This window comes from Ambystoma mexicanum, chromosome 7p, assembly GCF_040938575.1.
Source record: "Ambystoma mexicanum isolate Mex_15411 chromosome 7p, UKY_AmexF1_1, whole genome shotgun sequence".
NCBI classification, from domain to species: domain Eukaryota; kingdom Metazoa; phylum Chordata; class Amphibia; order Caudata; family Ambystomatidae; genus Ambystoma; species Ambystoma mexicanum.
Window position 1 is genome coordinate 493,660,346 of NC_090939.1, and position 23,071 is coordinate 493,683,416.

Below are 23,071 nucleotides of genomic sequence, written 5' to 3' on the forward strand. Positions count from 1 at the left end.
TTTGACTGACTCTGCCACCTGGTGGCTGGGAGGGATATTTCGAAACCAGTCTAAGTCTGGATTACTTTTCAAATGAGGAATCGGTCTAATAAACGAATCAGAAAGAATGTTACCAAAATTACCTATTTTGTTCTTTGTTCAAACTTTCATTGGACTGTATGTTTCTTTAGCAAATCAGTTTAAGGGTCATTGTGCAAAATATGCAGAATTACAATTTAGAAGTTGAACATCAATAAATCTCAGTTTCTGGTTCATGCCAGGACAGTCCAACACCTTTCACATTCTATATTTTTACATGTTTGGAAAGTGTGAAATTCCTAGTATTACCAATGATTTGAATCACTTCTCTGTGGCAGGAATTCTTGCCTTTTTGCTTGGCAGCTTAATTAGCAGGTGCGTCCTTAGCATTGTGTAGGCAATACTAAGGACATGGATGTCTACGGTCTCCATGATTAAGCTGGTACTACGGGTGGTAGGGTACTATGTTTTACTATTAAATTACCCACCATCCTATACATAATGAGGGCATTGAAAGTTGTGTGTTCTCAGCATCATTTGTGTGAAATTTTGTATGGAACTCAAATGCTTTTCTTAGCTCACTACAATAATTTGCGGTATGGTAGCATTTTCAGTGTATGTATCTTTAACAGTATTGTGTGTTAATGAACCTTGTGTCTTATTTCAGAGAGATTCCCCCTCTACATCCAGACAATCCCCAGCTAATGGTCATAGCAGCATAAACAGTTCTGTCATGGTAAGACCACCAGTTGTGCACACAAAAAGGTGTGTGTTCACATGTTTCTCATCTGCCATTATTGTAAAATTTCCATGTGTCTGTGGAAATTGGTTTTCTGCGGACGACAGGAATTGGTATCAAGTTCCGTCTCTCAGCTTTAGATCCTTTGTGAAACCAGATTTGTTTGGTTGAGAAGCCTATTTTATTTGTGTAAATAACGCATAACACCATTATAACAAATCTTCATTTAGACATGGTTTCTTTTAAGATGCAGATGTTTTAAATATTTGAATGTTGCAAAATAAAAAAGAGCCCAAAATTCATGGAAGCAGGCTAAGACCCTGGGGAGAGTACATCATCAGGAATGTGCAATGGTTTCCGCTATCTGAGTTAACAAATTGGTGTGCCTTCTGCTGTTGTGGTACGTGGGCATAGTTTGTGAAACACAAGCCTGGCCTGGATATGAAAAGCAAAAAATTAAAATAGCAGCTTGAAACCGCACCACAGCAATGCGCTTATCACATCTTTAACACAAAGTACTTGCTGTTGGGCATGTCTCGTTACAGGTTTAATGCTTTTGGGAATGCGCTTTCTATTCTGCATTGTTATTATTCAATAGCCGTAACTTTTGAAAATCATTCAAGACCTCTTTATCTGGAAATAAAATGTGGTAATTCTTATTAAAAAAAACAAAATCTTCTTTCTAAGATGTTTGTGCCTCTTCAGATGTGATCATTTTAGGTATCTTGACATGAGTCAACCATTGTTTATGGTATAGAGTGCACACGTTAACCTAGTAATGGTACAACATGTTACCCTACGGCATTCATTAAGTACACATTTCATCTCAGCAATGTCAGTGCTGTTAAATTGGCAAACAGTTTGATGATTGGGACAGTATCCCGACTTTATTTTCTGTGACACTAGTTTAGATGTCATTTGATTATCAAATTCAAAAAGTATTGCAATCATTTTTTGTTCCATCATTCCTACTTTCAGCTGTATTTTATAAAGTTAGGTAGTACTGATTTGTAGGACATTAACCTAGAAACAAGTAGCAAAAGTTACAAACTTTTTTTTTAATCCATGAGCTAATTTATTCTCTGACCAGCAAGGCAACGTAGATGCATCAAAACTCTGTTTGCAGTTTGTATTCTGTTACAGAAGGGTAAGAACGTACAGAGACATTACAGACAATAGTTCCAGCATTTCAAGTCTTCTACTTTGACATGTTTGTATGTTCCTTAGCTATGACTTTTTACCTACTGCACTACACTCATGATATATTAGCCTAGCTGTACATGGTGGGGTCTCACTTGCAGTTACTTTTGTGTTAAGATGCCAATTGATTGTAAAATCTTCTTTATATCTGCTTTAAACGTGTCTGCTTACATCAGCTTGCTGCTAAAAAAAAGTCCAAGCTTGACACTTGTTTTTGTTATTGCAATGTATTGATTTATTGAATTACTTGAATGTTGGTTCATTTTTATTACCAAAAGTGCTAACATGATTTTAAACTGTTTTTTTGTTTGTTTACTTTTTCAAAAAATGAAATTGTTTTCTCCTGGGTTGGCTTTATTCCGCAGGACTTGCCATCAACTATCCAACCAAAAGGACGACAGGTGATTAGATCCCTTCCACAGAAACTGTATGAATAGCTACCCCTCTCCTATTCTCCTTTCCTCCCATGTGTATGTGCTAGTCTGTTCCATTCACATTTTCTGAACCCACAGCAATTCTTCATGCTGTATATTACTCTCTGGTTGGCTTCTTTTTATAAGATTAAATGGTGATCGTTGTGATTTCATCTTTGTGACTCCTATCCTCCATTTAACCACCAAATGTTTGCAATGTTGTCATGAGTGTCTTACACTGATGACCTAGTAACGTCTGTGGGGATATGTGGGTGTTTAAAAATAAAACACCTCCTTTGGGTGAGCATTAACTTGTTCTGCTAACTTCACTTTGGAACTTAAAAAAACGCTGGAAATAGCAGCTGCATAGTCACAAAATAATGCATAGAAATTACAACCCAGAGGGATGCAACTGCCAACAAGATTGCAAGCATTGGATTTTGCTTGTGACTTACTTGCTACCAGAACTCCATCACATTTAATGGCATGTTATAGTGTTAAAACTCATTAAGCTGTCCCATCTACCCTGAATGGAATACTGTATGTGGATGGGCCCACAAGCTACAATGGAGATGGCCCATTTTGACTAACTAAAATAATTGGATAATTCAGTCATCCCAATTTCTGTGTAGTGGCATTGGTCTATAATCTAGGAGGTGTGATAGATATATGCTTCAAGCAAGACAAGTAGATGATTGCAGAATAAAATTATTTTTATTACTCCAAATCCCCTTTTTTTTGCTTTCCTAACATTTGTACACTGATAGATGTCAACCTCTGATGAAAACTCCATCTTCACAACATAGTATATTTAGGAATTAATAAAAACAGGAAATACCTGCTTGCTAGTTTAACTGTGTCTTGGAGCACATTATTTTTACCCTCTCTACTAAATTCATGTTGGAGGCAAAGTGCACTTGAATACCCGATGTATCACCCAAGTTTATTTCATCATAGGTTTGTGAATAACAAGGTGAATTAATTATCTCTTCCCATAATATGTTAATGTATGTACAAGTATATGACACTATATCCTATCTCCCGACTTGAAGGAAATTATCCTAATGTATAGGAAATACAGAATTTGTAACTAGTGTAGAAAAAATCATTATTATATTCAGTAGTTTAAAAAAATGGGTGCAGCCTGTGTTATATCTCGAAGACCAACTCATGGTACATAAAAGGGATAGATGTGTGTTTGAGAATATTAACGAATATTGCGGTACTAAGATTCGATTCCCTAATGTTATATGGATGTTAAAAAGCATTGCTTTTCATAATGGATAAACTGGCCCTTTGATAATTTGTCTCGGGAGGATAGCTCGGGGGCAACGTGCTCGCCTTGGAAGCAAGACAACACGGAGCACCGCAGGCTTGATTCCTAGGTCCGCACTTACAAACCTCTGGGTATTAAGCGGGTTATAAATAACCTATCATATCATATATCCACTCCCTATCATGTCCTCCATCCAACCCTCCCCCATCAAGTGTAAGCCATTCTCCACTACTTACTTTTCCAGTTACTTCTCCAGCGACTCCCTGCACACCTTCTCATCCTTTAATCCTATCTCTTGCTTACTCCACCCTTCCACCTTTTGACCACCAACATTTCAAGCTCCTCCTCACCATATCTTAATCCCAACTAAGTCTCATTCACTCATGCTTCCCACTGGCTGCTTGCTATAACCCACCTTGCCAGGGATAGTTGGACCCCTCTATAAAACCACTCATAGTTCACAGTCAGTGACAGTCTGGGACAGGCAACAAGATGGAGTTGAAGCCTGCAAGGCCCAATGCCCAGGGACGTATCTGAAGGCTGAAGGTGTCCTAAGATCATCAGACCAACCCCTTCGCAATAAAGCAACTTGCTTATACATTGCCTACGTACAAACACTCTGAATTAACTCACACTTGTAACTCTCACACTCCTAACAAGAAGGCAGGCAAGTATCAAGAGTCTTATGGGCATGAAATGACAGACACAAAAATACCTGCTCACAAAACACTATGGAATATTCCACACACTGGAAACCCTCAATAATAGCTTAAACACCTTATTCTTCATCTAACCAGGAGGAGCCCCCAATTAAGATATTACAAAACTGACCGACCTCTTCTTCTACAAACCTTACTCTTTGGATAAGTAATTCCTTGATTCAAACATCCTTTTTATTTGCTCTATGAATAACAGCTTCTGGTTGAAAATGTAAAGATCTGGCACTTTTGAAACTTCTTGAAAGGAAAACTAAAACCTAGCACTAAAGCTTCATGAAGTCCCTCTGGAAATACAAATGGTCTTTCTAAATATTCAGCACCTTTTGTAAAAAAAATGAATCCCTGCATTGTCTCTGCGGAATGATTTGGCCTCAAAACTCTCCAATGTTTGAGTCCCCAAATGTACCTAGAAGTAAGAAAAAGCATCCTTTCCCAACCGTATCCCCATGATGGGCAAACACAAAGAAACTGAATTCTGTTTCATGCTCAATGCAGAAAGGTTTACCCTATTAAGGTATTCTTAACTTACACAAACAACTATCATGTTATTCTGAGCACTATCTCTAACATAGTAATAGTAAATACATAACGGACTTGGGTCCACAGGTCTCTAAAGAACACAATAAGATGCCATCTGCTTATGTCAGAGCTCAAAACTCTTTGAATGTATTACTTGATTCAAGCAGATTAACCAGTCCCTCTCAGTTGCTTGAATGTAAAGTTTCCGCACCGTTCAGTTTTACAGAAAATTGTCCATGATTCAGGAATGTTGCAGAGAGCTATGTTAAATTTGTAGATGCTGTTGTCTTATCTGCCTAGTTTTGTTAAAATAATGCAATGGACAGACTGGAAGCGACGGGACAAGGAAAAGGATTGAAGGACAGGACAGGAAAGGGTGCATCAGAAAGTGTTAAAAAAAAAAAACAATGAGGCTTGGCATGCCCCATTTAAATTAATCGGTCTTGATAATCAGACCTGAATCTGTTTCCCCTTTGTAACATAGGATATAATAGATGTCAAATATGAGTAAAAGACTCTTGGAAGAAGTCCTCTTTCCTAGGTTCTTTGTGGAAGTCGCCCATCCCTTTTTAAGCTTTACATTTCCTAACGCCCATTATCACCTGATTGCATTTCTGCTTTTTGTAGGTGGATTGATTCATACAGGTGACTACTCCTGAATCCATCATCTCTTTCATGAGAGGCCCTTAGCTGAAAAGATTTATTTACTCCTACGTCCCGTCCCCTTTGCTCCATACCGCATGGGCATCCCTCGCTAGGGACGGGAGATGAAACCCTTTTCAACAGAAGAATCATCTTCCCCTTGAAATTTAGATGCGTGTGGGGACGCGGCCCTGGGAGCGTCACTCTCCAGTCTTCTTTTTTGCGTTGAAGGTAACGGACCGCTTTCACCAGCGCTCCTGGGTTAGGTCTCGGGCCTTGTAATTTCACACGCTCTTCCCCGGAGAAGTACTTTTGTCTTCTATTTTCTTGTCTTTAATCAGATACCTCTGTCCTCTGGCGCCACGCTCCTCCACGGCGCATGTCGACATCAGCGGGCTTCAGCAGGTGCGCAGCCTGCAAGGGGCTCTTCTCTACGTCCAACCCCCACGCTCTCTGCCACTGCTGCCTTGGCCCTGACCACGGCTGGTGGGGCTGTATCGCGTGCGACGCACCGACACCATGCACTCTGAAGAACAGGCTAGCTCGGTGGAGGGAGCTCTACGGAAGGTCGCCTCCAGAGGACTTAAAGGAATTCATCAAGCACAAGTCTAGGCCCAAGGTAGGGGCACTGTTTTCATCCGCACCCCGCAAAGGCGACCCCTTCCCCAGGAAGCGCACGAGCGGGAGGGACCTATCGGGTTCTAGTACCAGTGCAGGTACCAAGGCTGCTTCAGCTACCAGCCGCCAGGCCGAGGGGTCGCAAGATCCTACCGGTGACTACGCTGAGGGACCGCAAGGTTCTATTACCAGGTTTCTGCCCGAGAGGCTACACCCTACTACCGGACAGATGTCTGACGGGGGCGCCTGTTGGCAGCACTACCGGCGACACAGCCGAGGGCAATCCGCCTTCCAGGCACTGTCCTGAGGTGCAGGGTAGCCCTCAACCTCCACCGCTAATAGTCCTGGAAGAGGCCGGGACCAGCACGGCAAGTGCCACGACACAGGCACGTGGAATGCAGCCCGACAAGATGGCCGTCGTGAGAGACAAGGTGGTGGCTCGCCCAACACTATCCCCCTTTGGGGATCAGGTAGGGAAACGAGTTTCCAGATGGGACTGGTCTTCACCGGGCACGTGGACCACAGCATATCCTTCAGCGTCGCAGTGAAGATACACCCTGCATACATAAGGGCAGAGTGTACCCAGGTCTCAGCACCCTCAGGGCCCTGCGCCACCAAACGCTCCACCGGCCTGTGAAGACAGGTTTTTTGATAAATTCCCGACTTTTATGAGGTCTCCGAAGATGGGCATCATCCTCTTGCATGTGATCAGGGACATGCTCCCTCCGGTTCTGCCGCTAGCACCCACGGCCACTCCGCCCTTGGTTCTAGCACCTGTGGCTCTGATGCAGCCCCAGCTGCCCATGCCAGTTCCCACTAGACTGGATGCATTGCCTCCGGCAGCCCTGTACCTGTGGTCGCACCAGCCACTGGCTCCTGTAAGTACGCCACAGCGCCCAGCACTCCTCCAGCTGCACCTGACCAACAGGACATATTGGTGGACACGGATGAGGAGGAGGACCCTGACACGCCATCATCAGCCAAGGCCTTTCATGAGTGGCTTGCAGGCTTGGCTGAATACTTGGGGCTTCCACAGCCTGTGGTGGAACAACCAGAGGCGGGGGCCTTGGCGGAGGTCCTCACTCTATGCCCCACGGCTAGAACAGGGATTCCCATGCAAAAAGACGTGGTGGCACTTGCCAAAAAAGGGTGGCTTAAACCTCATTCGACACAGCCTACCAACAACCACCTCAACGCCAAGTCTAGGCAGATGGAGGGTGACCCCCCTCTTGCTGTTGGCACACCCCCAGCCACACTCCTCGGTGGTCGCTACAGCTTCAGTCTACTCCAAGCCACAGTTGTCCTCGGCACCATCAGCCTCTGCACTCCTGGGTAAGGAGGAGAAGATCCTGGAAGCATACGGAAAGGATATCTATTCCAATGCTTCCCTTCATCTTCGTCAGTCCAATGCCGACGCTATGCTCGCTGCTGTCAACCAAAGACTCTGGCGGGAAATCCCCAAACCTCTGGTGCAGTGGCAGGCGCGCTTCAAGGCGGGGTTGGCGGAAGCCAAAATTGTAGCGCAGGACATAATGGAGTCCACGATGGCTCACATTGACACCTCAGGTCTTGCCATTTTCATTGCTATGGACATGAGAAGAAAGGCCTGGCTGCGAGCGACCAAGTAAAACCCGGATGTCCAGGAGCGCATATTGGACCTTCCTTTTCAGGGTGGCGATTTGTTCATTCCATTACGGACGAGGAACTTGATAAGAAGAAGAAAAGTTCTCAGACTGCCTTATCCATCTTCACTAAGGCCACTCCCACGGCATATAGTCAGACGCACCAGCGTTCAGACTAAGGTCAGTCTTTCTGAGGTTTCCAGGGAAGACGGTCCAGGCAACCGGACAGATCCCTGAGCCAGAGCCGATGCACACAAAACAAGGCCGTGCACAAGGGCTTTTTCCAGTGCCCCTCCTAAGCCCCAGCCTCAGAGGGCAAAAAGGCATGACACAGCCATCCAGATCCATGAGTCTCCGGTGTGGGTCAAGCTTTCCCTTCACTCGCAATTCTGGCGTGCAAGGTTCGTGGGCCCCTGGATCCGCTCCGTAGTATCCACAGGCATCTAGCTACCTATCCCTCCTTCTCCTCTCTCCTCCCCTCCGCTCCCACAGGTTGAGACAGCAACTCTGTTGGTGGAAATGTGCTCGCTTGTAGAGAGTCAGGCAGTGAAGGAAGTGGCAGCCTCCCAGCGGTGTCTGGGCTTCTATTCACAAATTTTCAACATACAGCAGAAGAACCAGGCGGGCCTGAGAGTTGTGCTGGACCTTTCCACCTTGAACCTTTCCTTTCCTCTTCAAAAGTTCAAGATGGTTACCTCAGCACTTATAGTGGAGACATTGTGCACTGGAGACTAGATGTGCTCCCTGGATCTGAAGGATGCCTTCCTACTCGTTCCTATCTGGCAGCCCCATCGGTCCTTTCTGTGTTTCAGGATCATGGGTTTTCATTTCCAATACCAGGTTCTGCCCTTTAGCCTCAATACATCCATACCTAGACTCGCTTGTCAGAGCAAGGCCTCCGGAGGCAGTCCACCACACCGCCTCCGCCCTCATGAATACACTACACGAGTTGGGATTTTCCATCAATCTCAAGCAGTCACAGCTGGTTCCCACGCATAGTCTAACGTTCCTGGGCTTCATATGGGATACAAGCTCCAAGAGACTTTTCCCTCAGAGGACAAGATCACAGCCATGAAGAGGGCCACGGGGCATTTTCTCAGAGCAGTGACCTCAGCGTGGTGGTACCAACACCTCTTGGGCATCATGGCGGCATGTCTCCTGGCAGTGCCACATACGAGGCTCAAAATGAGGTGATTACAGTTGCACTTGGCTGCCTCCTGGAGAAGGGTTCCCAGGCGCAGTTGGTCAGCATCCCACTTCATCTCCACCAGGACCTAGTCTGGTGGAGCCCGGTAGACAACCTGCGGATATGCCGGCCCTTCCTAAAGGGCTGGGGAGCTACCTTGGACAGCTGCAGTTTCCATGGGGTATGGTCCCGTCAGGAGCAGGCGGCCCCCATCAACTGGCTGGAGTTGATGGCCATCTGGCTCGCCCTCAAAGCCTTCCTCCCGATGATCAGTGGCAAGGTTATCCTCATTCAAACGGACAGCTCCACCAGCATCTATTGCATCAAGAAGTAGGGTGGCACCAGGTCCCTTCCCCTATGAACCCTTGCGGTCAGCATCTGGGAATGGGCCTTGGCGAAAGACGTTCAACTGAGGGCGATCCACCACCCGGGGAATGGAACCTGGAGGCGGACAGGCTCAGCAGGCTGGGAGCGGACAATTACGAATGGCAGTTGAACGACTAGGTCCTTCAGCAGATTTCCAACAGATGGGGGGTCATCCTCAGGTGGACCTCTTTGCCACCTGGTTCAACAGGAAGTGCCCTCAGTTTGCATCCTGGCAGGGACAGGGTCTACGCTCACTGGGCGATTAGTTACTGATTCAGTGGAACGGCATGAACGCCTTTGCCTGCCCACCGACTCCACTGGTACACAGGGTGATATGCGAGAGTCCCGGCCCCCTCAGCAACATTCTGATAGTTCTGTGGTGGCCGGCGAGGCCATGGTTCTCGGAGCCTGTCGGACCAACCTCCGATGCACCTTGCGCTGGGCCCAGCGCATTTACTGTCACAGCAGGGGGGCACGGTTATACACCCCACCCTGCAGAAGTTAGCCCGTGCAGCGTGGTTCCTGAGCAGGTCACACTGAAGCATCTGCACATCTCACAGACGAATCTATACATTCAGGGTGCTAGGAGCGATGCCACTAGAAGCCAGTACAAAAACAAGTGGACTAGGTTTTGCCACTGGCTGAGTCCAAGGAAGTAGATCCTCTCACTTGCTCACTGGACGATGTGCTGTCGTTCTCTGCACACTTAGCACACTCTGGGGTTCAGATAGACACATGCCGAACCTATCTGGCAGCCATCAGAGCCTACCGGAATTCGGAGGAGAAGGTTTTCTCAGCCGCCAATCCGGTGGTTAAAAGTCTTGACAGACCTCACTAGGCTCTACCCGCCCATCAAGAAGCCACACCCTGTGTGGGACCGCAATATAATGTTGGGCGCCTTGCTTCATGTTAAGACAGATTTCTGAACTCTGAGCTGGTGGGCAGAGGTCCAGAAGGTCAGCCTAGTTTATTGGAACAGGGTAACCTTCTGGACAAGCCAGACCAATCAAGGTAGGTTGGCGACGTTCAAGACTAGGTCTCAGGAGTGGTGAGGGTGACTGAAAGACCTCAATGAGCACACAGAGTAAAGGACACTTACAAATCACTCCTAGTCAGGTGTGTGTGTATATATATATATATATATATATATATATATATATATATATATATATACAAATACATATATACAAATACATTTATTCCAAGGCCTTTGCAATTCAACACATAGTGAGAAAATCAGAGCAATACTATTAAACCAACACAATACTATCTATACACATATATACAAGACCAATGGTGTCTAAAGGATGAATGCACCAAATGGGTCCACAACCTAAACGGAGAAGGAAGCAGGCAGTGCAAATAGTCTTTAGGCTCTTCTGGATCCAACAGTCCTAACTGAAAGGCAGTCCAATCCCTAAAATGAGGGGAGCCTAATGCACAAATGTACTTGCGTAGCTGGCGCACGCAGTAGTTCAAATGGGCAAAGCAGGGTCTTTTGTAGGGGCTGTAGCAGCTTAGGTAGGTGAGGTGATGCAGAATAGGTTCCCACTATTCGAGGAGGGCCTCCACTTGAGGGCAGAGTCGATTCCAAGAGTTGGGAATAGTTTGCTAGTATGCACTAGCAGTGGAAAGGAGAGGGGCCCTCAGGGGCCACTTGTGCGTTAAAATTAATGGATGCCCTAGGGTCCACCAGTTAGGGTTGCAATTACTCACCGACCCCCGGCGCACTCCGGACCAAACTTCGGCAATCGAGTCCACTAAGGTTGCAGGCAATCTCGCGACTCTGTGGCTTTCAGCGATGAAGATACTGAGTTGATTCCCCTATGGGACAGTGGTGATTTCTCTGCTCCTGGTGGATGGATCAGGCCAGTTCTGCTGTAGCAGGCTTCAGGGCATAGAGGACCACAGCTGCAATGACCTTGCAAAGTTCGTCACCACGGCTGGACGACACGGTAACCGTGTGTACTCCGGTTTGGGTGCACTCACTTTACTTCAGACCTGGGAATGCCAAGTGTACGAAATTCAGTGTGAGAGTGCTGTGAACACAGTTTGCGATGTACCCAGTTTCAAGGACCTCCCCGAAACGGCGGCGGTATCAGCGAAAAACTCCTGCGCAAGCTGGTCAGCCCACTGTTTGGGCCCAGGGACACTTCCGCAAAGGCTTACTTGCAGGATTTGATGAAGGTGCCGAGAATAGTTGGTCCCACTATTCCAGTGGGTCACAGCGTCTTCGCAGACCTTCTAGGACGACCAGACGCAGAGGGATGCCACGGGACGACAGCGGGCTCACGGTGCCAAACCTTCCAGCGGGTCACCAGCGGTTCCTCAACTCAGCTTCTTAGTTTCAGGATACTTGGGTCCAATCCTTCGTTCAGTGAGAACTCCAGAGATTGACATGGTATGGGTGTTTGGAGCTTTCTCTTATACAAAATCTCTTTCGTGCCAAAACGAAGAAGAACCAATGGGAGATCTGCTCACATACAGGCATACCATATGTGGACCAGTCATGGACCACAGTGGTCCCGGGCATTCACAGCACACCACACTCTCTGGCACCTAGGATGTGTATTGGAACCAGACATTCCAGCCTACATCCTGGGGGCATGCACACAAGGTATGCAGAAGCCTGCGAAAGCTTGGCACTTCGCCGGAAAATGCATGCCCAAATAAGGACTGACCCGGGTCGGCTCGACCTGGGGGAAGGTGAAGGGGCAAGATGGCCAAAGGACAGGACAAAGAACCTTGTGGCGTGGCCATATTGGAGCCAGGCTACCTAACCGTGCCAAACACGGTAATCGCGGTTGACCTGCCAAGAAAGGGTTAAAAATATGCAAAATGATGAGCTGCCACCAGCCCTGTCCAAGGCACATCACTTCTCCTAATAAATCCTTCAAGAGTATCTAGGTCCTTTGGAAATGACAGGAAGACCCAAGTGCACTGTACTGTAAGGTACATTGTACATTTGTTACATGTTGCAGAAAAGTTGCAACATGGACAAGGACTAAGGGAAACAAACTCTCCCAGTACTGACTATCTTTAAGAGCACATCAGTTTCCCCATAAAAGGTGTGCGAAAACCCCAGAGGAGTGCAGCAGAAGGCTGTGCTCCTCTAGTAAAGTCAGACTATGGTGATTAAACAAAGCAAAAAGTGGGGGAGTTACACAACTGTATGGAAAATTAGGCATTAAATGGAAATCTTTCCAAGAGCGCATAAATCTTTTGTGCCTATGGCATCTGCGGACATGAAGCTGGTGACCATGAGCAACCCTTTTGGTGGTCTTATGTCGTGTCAGCGAGATCCAAGCTCTAGTGGTTTTGGAGCCATACACTACCTTTCACAGGGACAAAGTTGTCTTCAGACCACATCCCGCGTTCCGCCCTATGTTAGTCTCGTCATTCCACCTTAATAAGGAGATAGCACTCCCTACTTTCTTTGCAGACCCCAAGCATGATGTTCAGAGGGTTCTGCACTGTTTAGATGTTAGGAGAGCACTAAGGTTCTACCAGGACCAACAGCTTCTGCAAATCTGAGGCTCTAGTGATCACTTTCGGCGGGTCAAGGCACGGATATCAGGCTCCCAAAGCCTCCATAGCAAGATGGAGGGTGGCAGCCATTAAGGAAGCCTATGAGGGGCAGCACAATCGGCTTCCGGCAAACATGCATGCCCATGCTATCAGAGGCAAGGCCACGTCAGTTGCCTTCCATAAACGCATTCTGTGGCACGTCTTTAGCAGGGCGGCCACGTGGGCCACTGCCTCGGCTTTTTGTAAGCACTACTGTCATTAGGCAATGTTAATATTGTCGACACATCTATGGGCACTGAGGAGTGGCGTCGGTGGGCGGAATCAGGGGAGTGCATGCCCCCAGAGCCATACCCCCGGGCGCCTCTAAATTTAAAGGGAAAGAAGATTTTTTCTAGCAAGGACACCCATGCAGTATGGAGGAAAGGGGACTATGGACTAAGAGTATGTTAGTCACTACAGTGAGTAACTAATAACTTTTTCCATAAAGAAAAGGACAAGAGATTTTGTTCAAGGTTGTAGGGCGAAGAGCGGAGTTCAGTATACAGCCGGCCTCAAGCGAGAAGCAGCTTCTCAGGAGGTCACGTTCACTGAGCATTTACTCTCAGCACCACTCTCTTCCTCTTTGAAGAAGAGTGACTACTCCATGTACTCCCAGGAAGTGCATCCGCAGGTACTGTATCCTACCAAATCCTCCACCTCAGTGCAATGGGAGGGTGTCCGGTTGAAGATGTGTGATGTCATCGCCAAGGTGCCGGCTCCTTTGTTACTGGTGCCTACTCGTGAATGAAAGAGGTTATGACTGGGGGTGATACCAAGCCTCATTTGCATATGGTCTTTCTCGTTTCTGTAATGGCGTAGCAGGTGAAGAACGATGGTCTGGGGGGTTGCCCAGAGCAATTGACAGGGGTTTAAGATTCATTCTAAACCTTCCAGCTATCACCTCTTTGTTTTGCTTTGTCAACATGAGTGGGATGGGTATGCCCAGATGTGAGTCGCGTGCCTGCTGGGCCTACATACCCATGCTACACCTCACTGATGAGGGCCCAATGAGGCCAAAACATGTTTGGGATTGCTTGTTTGTGGTCTCATACAGAAGGGTTGTGACTTAGCATTTCGGGCTGGCCCTTTGTTTTGCTTGGTCCTGGTGCGAGTAGGACCCACGGCTCTTAGACAAGCTGGCAGAGATCCTCTGAAGTACCGCAAATGCACATCTAAGGGCTCAACCCTGACTACTTTGGGTGAGGACCCATCCTTGTGCTGACACGCTCTCTCCTTGGGTGGTGAGTAAACAGCAAACGCCCCCCCTCCACCCCCGCCTCAGCATCAACGACAGCACCAGAGCTCTTCTGGAGTGTGCCCCACTCACCATGGGGGCGTTTCTCCCATCTTCGACAAATAGTTCATGAGAAGGGTGACCCTCTCCTTTTCATGCTGAAACCCCTATGCCTCAAGTGGTGAAGGACTTCCCAGAGGAGTTCTGTGATGAGGGCGAAGGAATGTTGGAGATGGCTTCCAACCGGCATGAGGCCAGTCGTCTGGATACATTCCGAGTTGGACCTTTTATCGGCACCAACTCTGGGGAAGTCTCAGCCTTCATTTCAAAGTGATAGAGACATTAGGGTTGTCAGCTCACATCAGGCTGATGTTTCACTTTGAGCTCAGGGGCATCATGGATGAAGGTCCTCTGAAGGAGACCTTACTGTCCTTTAACCTGGCACCTGAAGCTCCTGTACGGGAAGCCTCGGAAAAGCCTGGCTCCATCTCTGAAGTTGACTGAGACATGACAAAGAAAAGGATCTATGTGATCACTGCACGCTTTGTTTTACTGAATCCGAAATGGCCCGGGACCACCACTCCCTACTTACTTTTGCCTCCTCTGTACCTTCACTCCGAGACGATCCAGGTCTCTCCCGTCTCCCTGCATTGTAAGCTTCCTATTCCAAAAGTGAGTAGGGACTTCCGTCACAGGGTTCCTTCACTTTGTCTGCTGGTGCTGCAATCCTTCCCTCGGAAGCAGGCGACACACCTGCAGTCCCAAACTCATTTTACTGTACAAGGAGAGCGGGGGACGTTTTGATGCAGCCAGATGCGCATTTTGCATTTTTTTCTGAATTTTCTGACAATACCCAAAGAAACACTGCCCGGCTCCTTCAGATCCCGGCCTTTCCTTTCATCCACGCCTTCACTGAGAGCTTGGTTTGGTGTTACAGGCTACAACTGCCAACCTGAAAACAGCCATGTTTCTTTCTCTGCTTCTTTAGCGCGAGAGATGCATTGAGGAAGATGCTTCTCGCTTGGGGAGGTGTGGGGGGGTGGAATCAGGGGACAGGACGGTCTTGACCTTAGAATGATACATTCCTCCTGTTCTCAGGCTAATTTATCTTTTGACCACTGGTCGGCACTGTCTGGGGCAGCTAAACACCTACCTGACAGAGAAGTGAGAGAGAACTTTGAGGCCTTTTTTCACGATGGCAGCGAAGAGTCTCGTCTTATTTTGCAGTCATGGCTGGATACAGCTAACTCTGTGGGACAGGCGATAGCTATAGGCACAGTAGTGAGGAGGCATTCCTGGATGAGGACCTCAGAGTTCACACTGGATGTGCAGACGAACCTCCTAAGTATGCCTTTGAAAGGGCATAACCTCTTTTGGGTGAAGGCCAATGACTCCTTACAGAAGTTCTAATCCTTGAATGCCACTGCAAAGTCCTTAGGTCTGGCAGTGCATCTACTGCTGGAAGGGGTGGAGGGATTCAGCCCTCTACCCTCCTATGCCTACCATGGAAGAGGTCTAGCCCCCTTGGGCAAACGACAACCACATGGTTTCCCCAGAGGTAGGTGCAAATGAGCTTTGCCTCTAGAGTGCCCTCTGCTGCCCCAGGTGCAAAGCCCCTCTGAAGAGCACTTCTTTCATCAGAACCCACTGGGAAGGAGAATTTCACTGTTAGGCTCGGAATTATGTCATACCATGTCCGTCGTTTGGGCCGTGCAGATCATTCACCCTGGGATGTTGTCTCTCTTTCACTCAATGCCCCCAGGCCATCCTCCTTCCGGCCCCCTTTTGCCTCTGGAACTTCTCCTTCTTAAAAGAAATGTTTGTATAGCAAATATTTTCCGTTTTCTTGTACCAACTAAACATCTGGTGGTCAAACAACCACTAAAGGACAGATACAAAGCATTCTTATAGTATCAAACAACCACCCCTACAAAAATACAAACAAGAATACCCACAACAAGCATTCTGCCCACTCTAACCCTTCCTAACCTTGTCCCCTTTCCCTTCTCTTGCCTCCCATCCCGCCCCCCAATTACTGCCATAACCGCATCTCTTGCGGTACATTCTTGAATGTTACGTTTCCCAGTTGGGTGCAAACCATCTCCCCCACACCTTCTCATGTTTGTGCGGGTATCCTTTGTTTTTCTACACCAGCTTCTCCAAGCCCATACATCTGTTCATTCCTTCTTCCCACTTGTGCAAAGAACCAGTCGTTCACCATCACCAGTTGGGTGGCCCAAAAATATTTGCACAGGTTTGAAAGATTAAACCCACCTTCCCAAACAGTTTATCAAAGGGTCCAATGCTGTCCTGGGTGTAGTGGAACCCCATAACAATTACCTCAATCCCCTGCCCGATGTAGTCCTCCACCGGAATCCTGTAAGGTGTGGCTTGCATAATGAATAAGAATGTGGGGAAAGCTTTCATTCTAAACAGTGCAACCTTGCCCAATAGCGACAAGGGGAGATCTGGCCACCTTTCAACATTCCTGAGAAAAGCTGCGACCACAGGGCCCCAGTTCAATCGAAATCATTTGTTCTGTGATCATAACATCCAAGTATTCGCATGGTTTCCCGGTAGGCTTCAATTCCCTCCCTTCTAAGCCCCTGAACCCCCCCACCCCCCGGTTCCCATTCGGCCCATGGAAAATGTTCCTCTGTATACTACATACTCACAGGGGATCCAGATTTCCCCCAGCTAAGTTGCAGGCCTCTGTAAGTGCCAAACACGTGGGGCAGTTCACCCGCACTTGGTACTGAGGTCTCTGGGTTGCTCACATAGAAAAGAATATCATCCGTGAACATGGATATCTTGTCTACATGGCCATCCAGCCGTTCATGCCCCCCGAACGACCTATCACCTCTCATTGCTTCTGGCAAAGGTTCTATCAGGAGTGTACATAGGAGCAGGATAAGAAGACACCCTAGATGGTCATCCTTAAGTATGGTGGCAAGGGGACTACTGATTAGGAGCACAGTACCGTTGAGTAACTTTTACCTATGATCCCTTTAGCAATTTTTGTATTAAAAAACATGGGTTATAACACCTCTACATTGTGCAAGACACTAAAGGACATTCAGAGATGTCTTTGGGAGAGGAAAGCATGCACACCTCTAAAAACGGAACCATTTGTGTTTGTTTTATTAAATACCAAGGACATATCACTACTGAGTAATCCCACCTAAAGGCAGTCTCAGTCACCCCATAACATTCACCCAAGCTATAGCCAAGAGGTCGTCTCTGGTTACAAAGTAAGCAATCCATTGATATAAGTTTTACCTTTTGAGTAATTTAACTGTTCCCCAACCCTTCATAACGCCCCCACCCCCAGTGCAGCACTCCGGAGCACATTGTTTTCATGTGGTGCTTTAGAGAAAACCAAGCAAATTAAACTGACCAAAAATCTTTAACTGCAACCCCTCTCCTAGAGAATTCCCTACATCATTTGGCTTGGGACCATATCCTCCTATTTTGAATAAGATTATACATCTTTTCTCCTAGTCGACTGTTAGCCAAATGTCCTTTCTCACATTAGAAAGCTCTTTCATTTGTGCATACATGACGAGAGCCTCCTGCAGATCCATGATCTATTTTTGAATTATGGTAGTTTTCCCCTATGAATTTTGTTTTATAGAATAGGTGCTTACCACCACCTCCTTTCTGGGTTCATTTTTAATGGTTCTCTCTGGAGATGAACACAATCTGAAACCGAAGTGTGCCTTGTACCTACCAGCATGTTTAGGGCCCTGTGATTAGATGCTGTATGGGAACTTTTTAGATTTTTTTGAAACATTTGATCAACATATTTGTTAAATGTAGTGTTTGTCCCTAGCTTAAATGTCTTCAACAAAGACGCTCTGGTTACCATTGTTAAGTTTCATTTTATACTCAACATGGGGGTAATACTTTCATTCAAATATCAAACATCACTATTTGTATTGAGCCCACCTAATAAAATCATAAGTTGGTATGTAATTAAGCAAAGACATTCTCATTAATTGGGTGACTGATGATTGTCATTTAAAAACTGATTTTAGTTGAATTTTGGTGTTCTTAATTTTTCAATTATTCTTCATCTTTGTGTCCCTCCCATGCTTTTCCATTTCATGTCTTACCCGTGCATGCTAGAAGTTAACCATTTTTTTCTCCAAAGTGTTTTTAAAAAATGAGTGTCTTTTTAAAAACACCTTTCTTTTTTTTTAGATCTATGTAAGGGCACAATTTGAGTATGATCCCGCAAAGGATGACCTCATACCCTGCAAAGAAGCTGGCATCAGGTTTAGAGTGGGTGACATAATCCAAATAATTAGTAAAGATGATCATAATTGGTGGCAGGGTAAACTGGAAAACTCGAAAAATGGTACAGCAGGTCTTATTCCTTCTCCTGAGCTTCAAGAATGGTAAGCTATGTTTCTAAATAAAATGCAAAGTTACTTCAGTATTTCGGCATTTGCTATGCATAGACAACTGTTTTTTAACCACCATGCACACCTAGTTCACAATAAGCTTAGCAAAACTCAAAAGTATTAGTTTAAAGGTAAATATAATTTGAGGTGTGGGGGAGAAGTGCTCAGCCTTGGTATCTAGGCTGGTCAAATATATCTAGAACAGATGGTTTCCTAATTAAGGAAACCCACGTCCCCTGCACACTATCAACATGGGCCTAGGCCTGTGTGTAATTTTAAGGTACTCAAATTTCCCTTGTTTGATTTATAGAAGAGGTAATTGTAGTGATTACATTCTCCTTGCATTAGCAGGAGATTTTTTTCTTTTGAGATATCCAAATTAATCTTTGACAATTCATCTGTTTATCAAAAAAACAGTTATTTATTGCAATTATTACAAAGGAACATTCAATATTTGATCTGGCCCAACGCGTTTCGAGTATTACTTTCACTCTTCATCAGGGGCAAAAATGTTCTGTTTTCTTTATACAACTCTCTTTTGTAAGTAGACCTGGCAAGCCGTTTATCCTCTGCTTAGCCACATTGAGCCCTCCAGCTCGTTTGGCTTTTTAAGTAAGTACCCTAGTATCTACCTTAGAGATACTGTTAACAATAATTCATATTTGATTTCTTACCTTTACATTTACTTATCCTTTATATGTTATATCCACGAAAAGTTAAGTTTGTCATTCACCTATGTAGGCACCTAGCATTAGCCATTAACTGTAATGATGTTTTCCCTTTGCTAAATATTGGCGACTGATATTGAGCTAAAAGAATGCAGCAATAACAAATATAGCAAGAACACATGATGTGCTTTTTCTTAGTTAAAAAAGTTTTTGTTTTGCCTTATATGCACAAATGAATATTAAGTATTGGAATTAATTATTAACACTGTATCATCAATCTATCTTCTCTCTAGAGATTAACTATTGTATAAAGAAAACAGAACATTTTTGCCCCTGATGAAGAGAGAAAGTAATACTCGAAACGCGTTGGGCCAGATCAAATATTGAATGTTCCTTTGTTATAATTGCAATAAATAACTGTTTTTTTGATAAACGGATGAATTGTAAAATATTAATTTGGGCATCTCAAAAGAAAAAAAATCTCCTGCTAATGCAAGGAGAATGTAATCACTACAATTACCTCTTCTATAAATCAAACAAGGGAAATTTGAGTACCTTAAAATTACACACAGGCCTAGGCCCATGTTGATAGTGTGCAGGTGACGTGGGTTTCCTTAATTAGGAAACCATCTGTTCTAGAAGCATTTGCTATGCATTGCATTATATATTTCAATTTATGTTATCTACTAATCTCATTTTATTCTTCCAAGCATTAAGTATCTTTCAGCCAATGATTCATATTATAACGGTGAAAAAGTGCGAGTCGGACAGAATGTGTTCGTGTTGATTGGCAAAGGCTTTTATTTAAGTACAAAAAGGAAAAAGTAACATATCTTACCCTATTTGTAAGAGGGTTTTACCTGCCTCAACTAAAAATACTACAGTGTCTGTCAGGATGTCCATAATCGAGTCCACAGTCCTGTGTTAGAAACCCAGTTCCTTCCCTTACATTAAATACTAAACTCAGGAATTGGTGATTCTCCAAGAGTTCCAAAGTGAGACTGTATCCCAAGGGAATCCCTCCCTTCCTCGGGTTGCAATCTTGTTTTGAGGAAACAACGAAGTTCCGAGTTTAAAAGTTCTTAAAGTACACTTCAAAGAAACATCAGCATTCCTTATTGCCCATAATTGTCTTCACTATTGGGTTTTTCTTGGCTAGTCTCCAGGAGTAAGCACCTCCTTTCCCTGGCCCTTCGTGTGCTACTTTCCCTATCTTCTGGGCCAAGGGTATGACTCCCTCCCCTCTGGTCTACGGTTCACAATGTTAGGGGAATGTCTCCCTCTGCCTCATTTTTCACAGGTTTTGGTAAGTTAACCATTGGTGAGGGAATGTCTCCCTACCTCTGGCCTTTTTTGGGCTTCTTGTGGACAGCCCTGGTTCACTACCCTGCCAGAGACTGTCTGTTGGCCCCATGGTTCATGCTTCTGGTGTGGATCCTAGACTCTTATTTCTTTACTTATTTGGCTTAAAGTATTTTAGAATCCTTCTTTCCCAAGTATTGCCACGTGGAAGAAGGCTTATGAGGCTACTTGTCATGTGCTGTGGGTCACAGACCCTTATTTCTTTAAACATCCGCCCTTTGGGATCCCACCAACCGTTTCCAGCCACCCAGATCTCCACAGGGTGCTTACCTGCCTTCTCCTGTTTTTTGTGGGTCCCTCTGACCTGCTCAGGCTTCTCCAGGAGCTGAGGCACCTCTGCAGCCTTCCCCTGTTCAGTCTGTGTCCTCTGCTGTCCGCGCGTACCAGTATCCTCGCTGGGCTGATTGCCTGGGGCCTCTCTTGGTCTGCCTGTCCATCCATGGCAGACCTTCCCGGAATGCCTCTGCCTGAGGGTAATGTTCATTATAATGTTGAAAAAATACTTTCTCCTTTTATTTACACTTGTTCATTTAGTGTGATGATTCCAAGTAGAACGTTGCCTCTCCCAACGGGGAGCCACCCCCTATGGGACTAGGCAGGTGAGCTTGCTATGCTTAACACCCCCCCCTTTCCCCCAAGGACATAAGATGGGTCACTCTGGAGGTGACCCTCCCTTAGGGGACAGGAAAAATCCAGAGAGGGGTCCACGTCCCATCCAACCCACCCTAGACTCCCACCTTTATGAAATATGTGGAAGCTAAGCTATGTAAAAGCTCTATAACCCCTTTTGCTATAACTGATTCAGCTTCTGGCTTCAACTATCCCCCATTCCTCCTAGAAAATGAGTCAAACAGACCCAGCACCCTGTAGGAGTGTCATGGAGAGACCCAGCCAGGGAAGCATCTCTCTGTAGTCCGTAGAGCTTAATTGAGCCCGATGGCTCAGAGGAAGTATGCTGATCGAAAGAGAGGATGCCAGATGCGGCATCTTGGACTGTGGTCTGCTTTTAGGAAGTGCAGTGGGACACCCTGGACTAGTAACCGGTACAATCCGGTACAACACAAGCGAAGAGGAACCTCTGAGCGCAGAGGCCAGATCGCAGTTGTATCCCTGCACAAAGTGAGCGAGGAGGAGTGTCATAGAACCCAGTTGACGAGTTGCTTACGTGGGTCTGTGCTGGACGGATTACGATGAATGGACCGAAAAATAAATACCTAATGAAAGATGACCGAATTTCTTTCGGTTGAATATTATTTTAATAATGCGGGTGGAGGCCCTCAACTCCCATTTCCCCCTACCTTCACCTATAGCCATACCACATCTATATATTCTATAAAATGTACAAAATACCTAACAAATTCAACCAAATTAATTCGGTCATTTCTCATTAGGTATTTTTGTATTCGATTATTTTCTGCGGATACCGTGCTGGACGGACTTTACGCCCTTCCCGAGAAGCCCTGCTGAGCAGAAACCATTACGTGGTGGCTCCAGGGAACTGGGAGGTGGGTTCCGAGACAAGGAAGCAGATGCAGGATCCCTTAGCAGGGAAGAACAGGCAAGCCCCAAAGTGGGGAGAGAAATGAACCCCAGAATGGGAGAAACAAGAACGCTGACCCAGAGTGGGGAGAGGACAGAGAAGCCCCAAAGTGGGCAGAGTGAAAGAGACCCGACACCAAACTGAGGAGAGGTCCAGGAAATCCCAGTGTGGGGAGAGAAAGCTACTAACCCCATAGTGGTAAGATAATAGGCAAACCCCAGAGTGAAGTGGGGAGAAAGGAACAAGCCTTGGGGTGGGAAGAGAAAGAAGAAACCCCAGAGTTGGGGGTGAGGGGGCTAGAAGGAGGAGAGCCCCAGAGTGAGGGAAAGAAGAAAGACCCTCAGATTGGCGAATCAGAAGGATCAGAGCCACAAAGTGGGGAGGAAAGGACTAAGAGAAACCCAGAAGGAGGGAACAAGAATGACGACATTGTCCCTGAAGGTACAAAGACTGTGAGTTGTACACGTTTGAAAAGGAAGAGACATGGTTGGAGCCCGTGATTTCATTCCAGCACTCCACAAACGATACAAACTGGAACAGTAGACATATGAAAAGGCCTATGGTAGAGAGTCAAAAGATGTGGGGCCAGAAGCCATCAGCCATTCCTTTCCTTGGGCAATTCCCCAAACATGTTTGGGTGGTTGTGTATTTTCTCCAGCATGGCGGTATGGCATGGATTCACATGCTCATGAATATTCCCTGTCGTCAGGCTGGGAATACTCGGTAAAAGAGAAACAGTTTCACTTTCACTTACAAAACTGTATTTCGAAGGGATTGTGTCCTCCGACATATTCCTTATCTTATCAGTTCCGTTTTTCCACGCTTCGTGGGGCCTCGGAACGTCGTTGCTCAGTTCAGTCAGGATAACTACTATATCTACTCGAATAATACCTTCTCGTTCTCGATGGCATCTTCATCGGAACCGACGACGCCGCGATCCGGCTTCAAGAAATGTCGAGGCTGCGGTAAAAAAATA

General features: G+C 46.0%; 1 protein-coding gene across 10 annotated transcripts in view; it reads left to right on the forward strand.

Moving 5' to 3' along the window:
* The window catches only part of CASK (calcium/calmodulin dependent serine protein kinase), a 2,777,982-nt gene that overhangs the window by 2,304,394 nt on the left and 450,517 nt on the right, over nt 1–23,071 (forward strand). For 7 of the 10 annotated variants that reach the window (XM_069636511.1, XM_069636508.1, XM_069636509.1 and 4 more), the window contains 3 exons: nt 686–754; nt 2,323–2,358; nt 18,323–18,519. In XM_069636511.1, coding sequence (XP_069492612.1) covers nt 686–754; nt 2,323–2,358; nt 18,323–18,519 — 302 coding nt within the window. The remainder of the gene's footprint in view (nt 1–685; nt 755–2,322; nt 2,359–18,322; nt 18,520–23,071) is intronic. The other 3 variants (XM_069636514.1, XM_069636516.1, XM_069636518.1) reach the window with 1 other exon arrangement.